Genomic DNA, 13,730 nt, shown 5'->3' with positions numbered 1-13,730 from the left:
TCTCAAAATGTTTTTTGTCCCCCTGTAATTTTCTCATGTTGACAGTGATAAAAAAAATATTCAATAATCAAGAATCCCCTCTGTTAAAACCTTTGACTCAAAGATGTCAACAAAAATTAAACAAGAGTTTTGAACCAAGACTTTGAAACCCTTATCCAATGTTTAGATTTCTGGAAATGTATGCAAATTAGTGCATATTTAATTAGATACTAACTTTTTTTCATATTTAAATATAACATTTTAGAAAACTTGTAATACAAAATGTGTTGGTAATTCTTGATGTATTCAATCAACTGGGGAAGTATGGTGATATCTATTAGTTTTTACATAAAATATTAAGTAACAATTAATAAAATAATGATTTACAATTTTAACATTTAATACAATGATTATTATAATTACATTATAGTGTAATTCCAAGAGTAGCAAGTAATACTGATGTAGGCTATATTTAATACATTTCCCGGAACAGCTTAGACATTATTGTTAGACATTATTGTTCATATTTTAATATGGACACTGTATGAAATGCTTCTTACTGAGCACAAACATTCCATAGACATAAAATATTTCACTCATTAAAAAATATATTTTACACATACCATAAAAATAACATTCCATAATGACAATGACATAATTAAAAAAATGTCTCACCTGATGCCAGAGGTGTGAAACATTATTCTCACATCATCTCATTTTATTTGTAAACTGAGCACTCTTCCCATCAATCTGCATGTCCTATGAGTTGTATAGAAATAGAGAGTTCACCTGAATATGCATAATAATTATAATCATAAATGAAAAGAAATTACATAATGTCATCAGAAATTAATGTATATTTTTTCTTGGCTTAGAAGATCTTCATGGTAATGTTAAACTAGCTGTACAAGACAGATGAGCATGATTCCATGTGTGTGGAATCTGGGATTTATTTATCCAGCCTAAGAAAGCAGGATCTGCTGTGAGAAAACAGCACAGCAGGATTTAAGTGGTGTTTATAAACTACCAGCACTTGTGTAGATGTGGCAATGTTGTGCGGGTGGTCATGTGTTACTATTCAAGCTGTTTTGACTGAGGAGAATGATTTGAGGTCAGGAACTCAAGAGTATGCTTATACAGAAGTGCATTGAACTGTTTTATTTCAAAAGAAAAGGAAAATGTGATTGTTATTCTATGACTCATGGAGATCTAAGTCTCTCTGTCTCTCCCTTTAGAATTTCCTGAGCCAATAAAGGGTGCCTCTACTGGAGGTATTTTTGGTGCTATTCTTTGTGTGATCATCCTCATAGCCATAATTGCAACTATCATAGTGATGGTCCGCAAATACCAGAGGAAAAACATAGAGTAAGTACTGCCACCTCTTTCATATTCTGTCTTTGACTGCTACCCTGCATGGTAAAAACAAGTTACTTATAAACAGTGTTGAGGAAAGTAACTTTTAAATGTAATGCATAACTATATTGAGTTACTCCTTTAAAAAAGTAGCCTAACTAATTGCGTTACTTAGTTACTTTTTATGGAAAGTAATGCATTGTTACTTTTGCGTTACTTATTTTTCTTAACATGGGCTGGGCATGCTCCCGATCAACATGGGGACAGGAGTGGTGTCAGCCAATAAATGAGAAAACGAAGTAACTCAGATATTTTATTGTAAATTTAGAAGTGATGCGTTACTTTACTCGTTACTTGAAAAAAGTAATCTGATTACGTAACTTGTAATGCGTTACCCCCCAACACTGCTTATAAATGACCAGTGAATGTTTCCCACTTTACTAATCGTCTATTTGTGTCTGTTCTTGCAGCCGTCCACCCACTCACAAACCTCCTCCTCCTACGAAGACATATTCATATTCAGACACAGTAAGTAGAGCCGAGAGATTCATACTCTATTTTACACTTTGAGCAAATGCAGCTGAGTTCATTTTAAATGATATATATATATAATATAAATAAATGTGTGTGTGTGTGTGTGTGTGTGTGTGTGTCCACACTGAAAATCGGGGATTCCTAATTTAAATTAAGCCTCGAGATGAACAGAAAGTTTTAAGGTTTAGAAAATTTAGAAAACAGTATGACATTAAATGGATAGGAAATAATCAATATTCGGCGTGTTACTGTTAAACTTTATTTTATTTTAAGAACTGCACTTATTGTACTTTAAAATACCTGCATGTAATTACAGCTGTAATATATTTCTGTAATTACATCTATAATTACACTGTTGATCCGAATCCCATCCCTTACCCTATACCCTTAAACCTTTTGTAATTCAACATTGTACAATTACCTAACAATGTTTTTGACTAGTACATAGTAGTTTAAAATTTAAATCACCTAATATAAAGTGTGACCTCCGTCACTAATCAAACATGTATACTTGTAACGTTGATCATGTTACAAATCTTTGTACAGACAGTCAGATGTTCTTGCATTCATTGAAGCACAATAAGCTCTTTGGATCATCTCAAATCATGCGTGAGGTCATGATCATCAGGTTTTACACTAACTTGTGAAGTTCACTGAGTGCTGCTGTCATCAAAGCAAAAGGGGATATGATGGGAATTTTCTTTAAAATAGTGAAAGTGCTTTTAAGGAAGATGGAAATTCTTGTGATTCTTATATTAGTTTTGCTCAGTTCCTGTTTTATGAGCTTAGAAGTTTAATTTCAGTTAGTTGGCCAGACAACATTTTTAATTTCCATTTCCATTTTTTTTATTTAAAATTTTCGATTTAATTTAAATTGTATTATTTTATTTTATTTTTAGTACTTTTTAAACTGGATGGATTGCCATCCACAGACTGGATTAGGACAGTCTGAGTAAAGGAGACATGAAATCACCCAAACGTTCAGTCATAGTGCTGTATATTTGGATGGAAGTTTCTAGAGAGACAAACCAAATAGGCCTACAAAAAAAATCTGAAATTCTTTCAGAAGAAACTTTTCACTGATAGGTAGCTTGTTACTGCCACTGAAAACTTACAATTTTGACTTTTCTTTCCTCTGGTGTGAGTTGTAAACTCGCAATTGCGAGAAAAAAAGTCTGAATTGTGAGATAAAAAGTCGTGATTACTTTTTTTTTTATTTAGTGGCAGAAACAAGCTTCCATAAAGCTCAATTCACCCTTTTCTTTTCCTTTTGTAGCCGAGCATCAGTAAACATGTGTCTGATCCTGAGCTCATGCACAATGACACGAAAGAGGAGCCAATGACAGTAAGAGGCCATTTCTCTCCCTCTCTCTATTCCTCTAATCCTTTGTGGCATTTAAGATGGTAAATCATACATATTTGATGGCATGTTCATTATTCCATGCATAATTCAGGCTGATTACTTACAGATCATAATCCTCTCTATCATAGAAACACATATGTGCTTTGACTCTAATCACAACACTACAATCTCTACTCTGACAGGATCATTTAGTATACTATGATGACAAGGATCATCATGAGCCTTCCTGGGAGGACAAAAAGACTCCTTACCACGATGACAGAGACGAAGACGAAGACGGAATGATGGGGGAGGAAGGCGCATATTACATCACTTCCTCTGTCACTAGAGGGAGCAGTTTCATGTCACCAGCTGTGATGGTGTAGGGATCATACCGAGTAGGTTTTTATACTGTAACTTGAGCACAATTGTACTGTTTAATATTGTAATATGAAGTATGGGTTTGATTGCAAAGGCTTTGATTAACCCAAACACTGTAAGGGCCCTGTTCCTCAGTGCCCAGTTCATAAAGACCTCAATGAGAGAATGAAGACGTCATTGTGATTATATGTGCGCTCAGATGTAGTTGTGAACATGCACGATTATTTGTCCTTCTGTATCTGCTATCTGATTAAGGAATGTGACATTTTTTGGTTGACTATGAATCTGTATTAAAGCAACCATAAGGACAAAATGAGCCAGTGATCAACATACATTATTGAATCATTATTATTGTGGTTATTATTATTAGCGTAATCCACTGAAATTTCATTCTTTCTGTTCCTAAACTCTTTTATTTTTTGTACCTATAGTCTGTACCTTACAAGATTTAGTTTTCGAATTGATTTCTTGTTTTAGTAGCCTAAATTGCATTAGATTAATCAGCTAATCATTTGCACCCTGCTGATTTTTTGGGTAGACTATATAATTGCATTGATTAAAAAAATTATAATTGATTTGATTATTATTATTTTATTTTACTCTAGAATATTCATATTTGTAATTATTTTCCAGTGTAGGCCTACTGCTAGATTGTTTACGCTCAATAAACGGGTTATGTGCTTTCTAGACATTTTATGTATGTTTCACTGACAGTTATTATCCTCAATGTGCGTGAATGAGAGTCTTAAAATTGTGTGTGCAATGGAAATATGGATATGACCTTTTGTAAAAAGAAGTTCATAAGCTCACATATTGGTATAAAAGTAAGACAATTTTCAGTTACTTCATTAAAAAATGGCAAGTTTCTCTTGAATATGTGTTTATTTTGGTTTTGGGTACTTTACCATATTTAGGCCTACCAGTAGGCCTAGTAGCTAGGCATTCAGTTGCAGCTGGGATCAATACAATCTCGTGTAATGTTCCAGAAGTATCTAAATGATCAGCCAAAACAACAACAACAACAACAATATGTTATATTCACTGTAAAACGCATAAACACACAAGAATATACTCACTGCGTAGATGCTGTGACGGTGGTTTGATTTAAATCACACCAGTGGAGGGCGCGCGCTCACAGATAAAGACTAAAGAGCACTCGTAGACTACGAGTCGTAGTTCCCGCAATGTATGTGTTCAGTGGTAAACACTCACTGACTGCAGTTGCATGCTAACCATCTTAAACTAACAGGTAAATACTTTTCTACAGCCTAAAATCATTCAAAACTGTCATCAGATTGTGTACTAATAAAGAATGAGTAGCCTACCCTGAGGTCAGTCAACAATCTTTCCTGAATTCTAAAATCGTAGAAACAGCACAGACATGCTAATTACTACTAATAATACATTTTATTTGTAATGTGCTTTTTTTCCACTCAAAGCGCCAAAACAGTGAGTATAAATAGAAAAACACGCAACAACAATTAAAATGTAATAAAAAAACAAACAAGTTAGTAAAAGTGAAAAGAGGTGCGATATTTGTGCCTGTTTATTTGTTTTGCCACACAGGTATGCTAATTGGTAACGTATCTAAGAAACATTGTAATGCTGTTTTGAATTATTTTTATATAAGAAGGACATGTTTGTGAATTAATTATTATTATTACTAGTAGGCCTATTATAATTATCAGAGGCGGACAGAGTACACAGCTTCATTACTTGAGTAAAAGTACAGATACCCCCTGCTAAATTTTACTCAAGTACAAGTAAAAGTACTACAGTCAGATGTCTACTCAAGTAAAAGTACTGAAGTACTTGTTTTTAAAAGTACTTGAGTATCAAGAGTACAAGAGTACATTTTCTAAATATTGCATTACTACTGCCACAGTGCTTACATTTATGTACAGAAACGTCCTACATGGAGTTATGAAATTTTTTATGTTAATACTTTGGAGAATGTAAAAGGAATTGAAAGTAAAATGAAGTCATTTTCATCTTTTTCATGATTTTCACCATGTTGCTTTATTTAACATTAAATAAAGGCAATACAAGGCAATAGCACAATGGCAACGCTCTGACAAACCTCTGCTAGAGTTTTAATGGATTTTTTGCACCCACATTTGAACCTGACTGTGTTTTAAACACTGCATACTCAAGAACATCAGAGCAAATACTCAGCTTACATTAATGTGTAATATCAGAAAAGAAAATTCAGCTAACAATTGTGTGTACATGTGAGTTTCTCTGTTTTTTCATCAATCAAACCAACCTAAACCAGCAAAGAAGGCAATATATGTTCTGACACACCTCTGAACCTGAACCTGAAAGCTGATAGGCTGTCCCAATCAAAGTAACGGGTACTCAGTACTCACGGTTATGGATAGAAATGTAGTGGAGTAAAGAGTACAATATTTGCCTCTTAAATGTACTTGAGTAAAGTCATGAGTACTCCCCAAAAATGATACTCGAGTAAAGTACAGATCCCTCAAAATTGTACTTAAGTACTGTACTCAAGTAAATGTACTCCGTTACTGTCCGGCTCTGATAATTATTATACTGTATGTGTGTGTGCACATGCTCTTTCCTGCATTGTCACTAGAGAGGAGAGGCAAGAGCGAAAAGAGGTGCTCGATATTCGTGCCTGTTTGTTTTACCCTATTTTTTTTACAGTCTATGGTTTTACCACACAGGCACTGTTATAAAAAAGTCACCTTTCAGCACAACCAGATTTAAGTGTAAAATTCTTTATTAACATCCAAATAACACAACGCAGAGGAACAACCGCTACAAAACTGGGCTGGGCTAGGCTTTTCTAGCCTAATACTAATCAACTTCTTGAAATATTCCAGTTGAAGCATTTCAAATTGGAATAGGAACAGCATTCCACAACTTAGGAACAAAAATAATGGCATGATATGTGATTTAGATTTACTGGTAAACTACAAGTGTAATTTGTGGAGAATTGATGAGTAAATAGTCAACATAACATAGCTGTAAGTGGTGAAATAGGCTACTGTCAACAAGCTTTTCCATCATCCCCTTCAGCATTGCTTTTTCAGTTCATTTACTGGCAGTAATGGAAGACAGAGCCTGTCAACAGTAGGACTGAAATGTGTCCAGAGCTGTAGAAACTCCCTGGGGATCTCAAACCCCCACACATTCGTCCCCCATGGGTGTTCTCACATCCACAAACACCCTAAGAAGAACACAAATAATTAAAGATTAAATTCATTAAAGATGTGAGGTCAGGGCAACCTGTCATTCACATGAGATTGTAGCAATAAAAACCACAACGATCCAATAAATTCCCGATGGACAAAATCAATTCCGCTCTATATTTGTATGGTTCAAGAACCCATTTCACTTGGATATTTTTGTCGCAAAAGGGAAGAATAAACTAAACTTCCATTTCATGCTGACTTATACAGTGGGATTCAAAAGGCCACTAGTGAAAATGTTTTTATTTAAAAAAAAATGTATTAAAATTTTAATTTAACAAAAAAGTGTTGTATTAAAAATGATTAGACTAATAATTATTAGAATAATAATTTTAGTACAAATTTAATTGAAAACTGCATATCTTTGAGGATTCATTAAAATGAAGACCCCATTGTCATTTTATCTCTTCTCACATAGCTGTGTCCTACCTTTGCAGAGTGCTGCAAGAAACCGCTGATGAAATCGACATCCCCAAATAATCCAAAATGTTCCCGCAGAGGCCCTGGTTGTGGGTTGCCCAGGGACAGCTGTTGCTAGGCAACAAATGACATCACCACAGCAACAATTCTCAGCCTCATCAGTAGACCGACAGAAAGTGTGAAAGAAATAGAGAGAAGGACAAAGTGTCTGGCTCTGAACTGTGTGGTTGGATGGTATGTCATTAATATGACAGCTGTGTTCTAGATTTAGAGCTGCCCTCAGAACAAAGAATTGGGATTATTACTGAGAAACTGTCGAAGAGCAGTCTTTGAATAATATATAATATTTATATATTTATATTTCACCTCAAGCATGCTTTTCACCGACACTGTTGTAACTGTTGTCACAAAACTGTTTGTTATGGTGGCAGAACTGTGGGATGTAATTTAAATTCATTTAATTTACATAATTTTCACAAAATATTGAATTGGGTGATGTTGAATAATCTTTATATTATCATTGTTTTGACATTGCTAGTCTGAGTAAAATTACATAAAAGGTATTTTAAAAAGTAGCAAAAATAAAAGACGACATACTGTAAAATGTTTTAATGTGAACTGCAAATAACAATAAAAATCAACCCCTGGGACACAAATTGATCACAGATAATTTTTTATAAATAAATTCAAAGACTAAGACACCTGGATAAATGACTCCATTTCACATACAATCATTCATTTAGGATCTATGTGCTTGATACAGAAGGCCTCAGGAACATCCTCCACCCCTCGACTAAGCCGTCTAAAAATAAATGAGAAGAGAGGAGGATGAGCAGGCGGAGAGGGTGGAAGGATAAAAGAAGAAGGTTAAAGAGGGTGCAGGTGAAGTACACTTTCCTCTGATCCTTCCTTGCTCTCTGCCAATCACAGTCAAATGTGTGCATGTACTTATTAGCATGTGTCTCTTCCTTGCTCATACAGTCTGATGGACAAACTCCACCCCTCCATTTCTGTCTGTGACCATGTGTCTAACTATGATGAGCATGGCAGCATGTGCACTGTTGTCATGGCTGGTGAGTAAAGGGCGTTTCCATGTAGAGTAGAGCACACTCAACACAAATAGTTTCCACAAATACTAACACAACTGTTGCTTAAAGTCAACATGAAATTACATTCACAACACATTTGACTTTGTAATGTGATGTATTTTGAAGTGAAACTTAAAAAAAAAATGTTGAACAGGACTTGATTTTATCCAGCAGGAATTAATTGGATTGTAAAAAGTGGGCTTAACGTACTGGAACGCAGCCAAACCTGAATGTCTAAAACATTTGGCTACTAATTAACATTATCCAATAGCCTGCATGGTCTAGGTGATGTCAGCGGAAAATAAGTTATTTTATAGGCGGAACAAGTTTTTAGACTTTGGTTATTTGGTTACATATTGATTATAGATTTGCTTATAGATGATTTGATTATGAAGCTAAAGAGATTTTTTTCTTTGGAATATTATGCACTGATGAATTCTTAGTTATACCAGGTAGGCCTATAAACATTACGGAATTAGGGTTAATGTGGATGTCATGTTGATTTTAAACAAAGGACTGATAAAATGTTGTGTAACTACTTTACATTTTGTTTCGAAATGTAATAACGAGGAGCAGTTGGAGTTAACCAGGGCTCCAGGATCATATTGCAGATTACACCTCGTATTACTAATGCTGCACACTCCAGTGCTAATCTGTCACAATTTGAAAAGCTCAAATATGACGTCAGGTGAGATTTGGAAACCATCTACAATAACAGAAATATTTAGTAACTATTTAGGAACATATTCACATGCTTTGGACAGTCACGGAAATGTACGTTGTATTAAACAATATCTTCAGTGTTTGAAGGGTAAAATGTCAAACGGAAAAATAAAACGTGACAACTGGAGTGAAGAAGAGACCGTTTCATTATTACTTTTATAGTCTGAAAAGTTAAATTCAGGATAAACTTGATTGTACAGTTGGCAATATATACAGTAATGGGATGATGCGCAACGTTAGAGCTTTTGTGTAAACATTGCATGAAGTGTTCGTCCAGTCGTCAGAGACACTGACACCACAAATATGTAAATAAGGACGTTAACCCAGGGTTAGGAATGTACAGTGTGAAACGTCAGTTTATGAATAGCCAAGATTAATTGTTAACCTCGGGTAAATTATTGCTTATCAAAATCACCATTTGGGATCAAATACAATATAATTTTGATACACAGAGGTTGCTGGCTGCTAAATAAAGTTCCTTAAATACTTATACAGAGTCTGCTCTCTGTTTAGTGACACATCACACTTATTAGAATTTTAAGTGTGTGATAAGTTGTATCAGAAACAGGCCTCACTGTGCGTCTGCATGTTTTAAACACAATAGCCAAAACCCAGTGCTCTTTCTCACTGTCTTCTAGCAGCATCCGAACAGAAATGGAACCTCATATAAGTGACTGATTTGGAACGCTCTACATAGGCAACAACTAAATGTGTCATATTAATAGCGCTCTGCACCCAAGGCACACATGAGACTCGCCTTACAATTAATTTCAGTACAGGCAGCATGAAAGAAATTATGTGATGATAAGTGAATATAGTGAATTATAATATAGCGAATCATTCCACGGTGAAGCCACTAAGCCCACTTTACTACATTTGAGACAACTAAGAGGCTAAGAGGATGATATTCCACAGTCACGTGACTGCAGACCCCCTATAGTTAATCTTTGTGTGTGAAGAGTAATAGAAGCTGTGATTAGACAGATTGATTGAGGTGCTTAGTGGACAAGATCTCTTATTCTCTCTATGTGGACTAAAGTAGAGTACAGGCCTTCTCTACCCCAGAATCATTAACAGAACCTCTCTCTCTTTTTCTGACCTTCTTCATCCACTGGTTCTGGTTCACCTTTGGCCCTGAATCGGGCAGGTTGTTCTGGACCAGAGGAGGAGAAGTTGAAAGAGGAGACGGAGGAGGACACCTGGACAGAATGGTGAGTGAGAGAGAAATGAGGGGGATATTTTAGGTGGAAGATAGGTAGTAGATAGTGAGAACATTTTACTGGCATTGTCTGGGTGATGGGGGTGAGTAAATAATATCATTTTTTATTTTGGGTCAACTAATTTAAAAATTATTTTTAACTATAAAACAATATAATATTATATAATACAATATAAACAATGCAATACAAAAATGTCCCCTTGGAATACAGGACATTAGTCATATTGATTTTGAGGTGTTGTCTTAAAACAGGCTAAGATGGAAGAATTGACATTGTCCAATCAGAGAGGATTGGGTTTTGTCCACCTGTTAATATGAATTCAGCACCACATGGTTCACTGTAACTGGTGAGATAAACACATAATTAATCAGCACTCATGAGATCACATTGGATCAGTTTTTGTTCCCTCGCTTGTAATTTATACTCTGCTGAAAAGAGTAGTACTGCTGGTCACCAGCATATGTTGGGTCTTTGGATGCCAGTGTGCTGGTGTCCCCACCAGGATTCTTAAAATGAATTCTGGAGGTTTATTTATTAGGAGGTTGCCTATATTAGATTCTGGTTTCATTGTCAATTAACTTTACTGTTTTGGTTTCTTTACTGTACTGTAAATGATTCTCTTATTTTTAATTTTGAGGGAGAAAGTATGGAATACTTTTTATGGCATAAGTACACTTAGAATTCATGTTAGATTAGGATTTGCATTTGCAATTTCAGCTGAACATTTTAACAAATAAAAACATTTTTATACAATTCTTACTTATTCTTATAAAATTCTTTTATACAATACATTTTACTTTACTTTTAGAGTATGTCTATTTTTTTTAAAAAGTGTACTTAAGTGTGTTAAGAAACAGTCATGAAAATGTACTATCTTTAGGTACATTTAAATGGCCTTTTTCTTTTACACTTCATTACAAGGGAGTACATCACAAAAGTATTGTTATAAATCATGCTCAAAAAACGATTGTTAAAGAAAGACGTTTTATAACTCGTCGAAAATAATGAAAATCATTTGATTCCAGTATTCCTGTGAGTGTGACTGTTTGTCAGGCATTCCACTTTCATTTCTGATATTTCCATAAAATAATCCTTTTCATTAATAAATTATTTAAGCTAAAACAATAAAGCTTTAAGAACATGGAAACTCATGATATGTCTAGGTTACATATGGTAACCCTCGTCACGTCAAGACCGACGAATAGGGATCTCGCTTGAGAGGCCAATCTACTTCGAGTGGAACTAAACGAGCCAATGCACATTGGTATATATAATATACCAATTATATATACCAATGTGCATTGGCTATAATATAGCCAATGCACGCAGCGCGGGTATATATAATGAGCAGAAGGTGCGATTGTTTCAGTTTTTGCTGAGGAGCTAAAGCCGATAAGCTGGCTGCCCCAGCGGGCCGCAGCAGATGTGGCGACGGGACATGGCGTCTCTGTTCCCTCTTTCAGGGAACGAGGGTTACCATATGTAACCTAGACGTTCCTCTTCAGTCGGTCACTCGACGCCACATCGAGACAGACGAATAGGAATCCCTACCAAAGGGCCACAGCTGCTGACCCTATCCAGCGCCCTGTGCAAGCCTCTTGCCTAGAAGGATGATAGGAGAGGGCTTACACAGAGTATACCTGTCACTGTTGGGATTCTTGGATAACACTAAGAAAGTGTGGTAAAGGCCTGGCGCCGGACGCTCCGCCATGTCTGGGCAGAGGGTGTTGGAGGACTCAACAGGTTTTTCACTCTGGAGGGTGCACAGTAGGGTGTAGCAAACCAACAGCGCCGGGCCTCCCAGTGCTACCCGTTTAGGGTGAGAACACGGGAGGAGACCGGCTTTACACGTAGGCTATAATATCAAGCAAACATGTTAGGTATCGCCCAGCCTGCAGCTCTACAGATATCTGTTAGCGAGGCGCCACGTGTCAGCGCCCAGGAGGATGCAACGCCTCTCGTGGAGTGAGCATGCAACCTGAGTGGCCAGGGCACGCATTGTGCTTGGTAAGCCAAGGCGATGGCATATACTATCCAGTGCGCCATCCTCTGCTTGGAGACAGCCTTTCCCTTCTGCTGGCCTCCGTAACAGACAAAGAGCTGGTCTGAGACTTCTGTCCATGTAGAGACGCAGTGTGCAGACAGGACAGAGCAAAGCCAGGGCTGGGTCTCCCTCCTCCAGGGGCAGGGCTTGCAGGTTCACCACCTGGTCCCTGAAGGGAAAGGTTGGAACCTTGGGCACATAGCCAGGCCGGGGTCTCAGTACAAAATGATTGTCACCCGGCCTGAACTCTAGGCAGGATTCGTTGACCGAAAATGCCTGCAGGTCCTACCCTCTTAATAGAGGCCAGTGCAACCAGCAGCAAAGTCTTCATGGAGAGAAGATTTAAGTCTGCTGATTACAAAGACTCAAAGGGAGCATCCTAGAGTGCGCGGAGCACCAGGGAAAGGTTGAGGAGGGTTTAAAGGACAAGTTCGGTATTTTACACTTAAAGCCCTGTTTACAGACCGTATCTGATGAAATAGAACGGTTAAGATTAAAATTTGGACACATGCTCCTGTCCCGAGAATTTTAGGTTTATTTAGCGTTTGTGGACCTATTTTGCCAAACGCGTCACACCCAGATTCTTCCGTTGAGAGCTTGAATAATAGACACCAGTTGGTGGCGATAATGCACCTTTGCCAATTGCAAGCAAACCGCTGGCATTTCATTGAATACACAGAAGAAGCAGAAGAAGAAGCGGCGGAGGAATATCGTACCTCACACAGCACATTCAATACAAGTCAATGGAGGTGGACAAACACTACAATAAAATCTGTTGGAAAGCATCTTTTTCAGCGATTTTTTTGGGGATCATATCAGTGAACACCCCTGACCACTCGGTGAGTTTCACGTCTTTGTAAACGAAAGTTTAATGTGTTTTAGGAAGGAATCTGCCAGTGCACATAGACAACCATTGTGGGGGTGGGGGGGGAAAGCTAAATAAACCTAAAATTCTCGGGACAGGAGCATGTGTCCAAAGTTTAATCTTAACCGTTCTATTTCATCAGATACGATCTGTAAACAGGGCTTTAAGTGTAAAATACCGAACTTGTCCTTTAACTGTCTCGCCCCCTAAGGAACCCGACGACCATGTCGTGCTTTCCTACTGTTTTGCCATCTATGTGGTCATGATATGCTGAAATAGCGACAGGATGTACTTTGAGGGTGGAGGGAGACAGCCTTCGCTCCAACCCTTGCTGCAAGAAGGAAAGCACGGACCCAATCGAACATCTTCGGGGGTCCCTTTCGGTGAGAAGAACACCACTCAACAAACAGGTTCCACTTCAATGCGTACGAATGTTTCATAGACGGTACCCACGCTGAAGTGATGGTGTTAAGTACTTCTGGGGGTAAGTCCCCTAGACGCGAGTGCTATAGGGTGCCCCGTCTCTGAGTCAGAAGGTCCTTCCTCAGAGGAATGGGCCAGGGAGG

At 37.2% G+C, this 13,730-nt stretch overlaps 1 protein-coding gene and 1 long non-coding RNA gene across 3 annotated transcripts in view; both read left to right on the top strand.

The window, feature by feature from the left end:
• Positions 1–4,461, top strand: part of LOC307005037 (nectin-2) — a 70,438-nt gene extending 65,977 nt beyond the window's left edge. The window contains exons 7-10 of the mRNA XM_079624766.1: positions 1,215–1,344; positions 1,803–1,860; positions 3,143–3,211; positions 3,412–4,461. Coding sequence (XP_079480892.1) covers positions 1,215–1,344; positions 1,803–1,860; positions 3,143–3,211; positions 3,412–3,594 — 440 coding nt within the window. The 3' untranslated portion in view covers positions 3,595–4,461. The remainder of the gene's footprint in view (positions 1–1,214; positions 1,345–1,802; positions 1,861–3,142; positions 3,212–3,411) is intronic.
• Positions 4,462–4,734: 273 nt separating this feature from the next.
• On the top strand, positions 4,735–10,246 carry LOC307005038. 2 transcript variants are annotated; one of them, XR_013799202.1, is made up of 5 exons: positions 4,735–4,838; positions 7,242–7,458; positions 7,988–8,106; positions 8,206–8,297; positions 10,183–10,246. It is a non-coding gene; the product is annotated as an uncharacterized lncRNA (long non-coding RNA). The 2 variants fall into 2 exon arrangements; XR_013799203.1 differs by lacking the exon at positions 10,183–10,246 and having other exon boundaries at positions 8,206–8,392.
• Positions 10,247–13,730: the final 3,484 nt, after the last annotated feature.

This window comes from Phoxinus phoxinus (genome assembly GCF_949152265.1).
Source record: "Phoxinus phoxinus genome assembly, chromosome: 10".
Classification (NCBI taxonomy): domain Eukaryota; kingdom Metazoa; phylum Chordata; class Actinopteri; order Cypriniformes; family Leuciscidae; genus Phoxinus; species Phoxinus phoxinus.
This window is presented reverse-complemented; position numbering and strand designations above follow the sequence as displayed.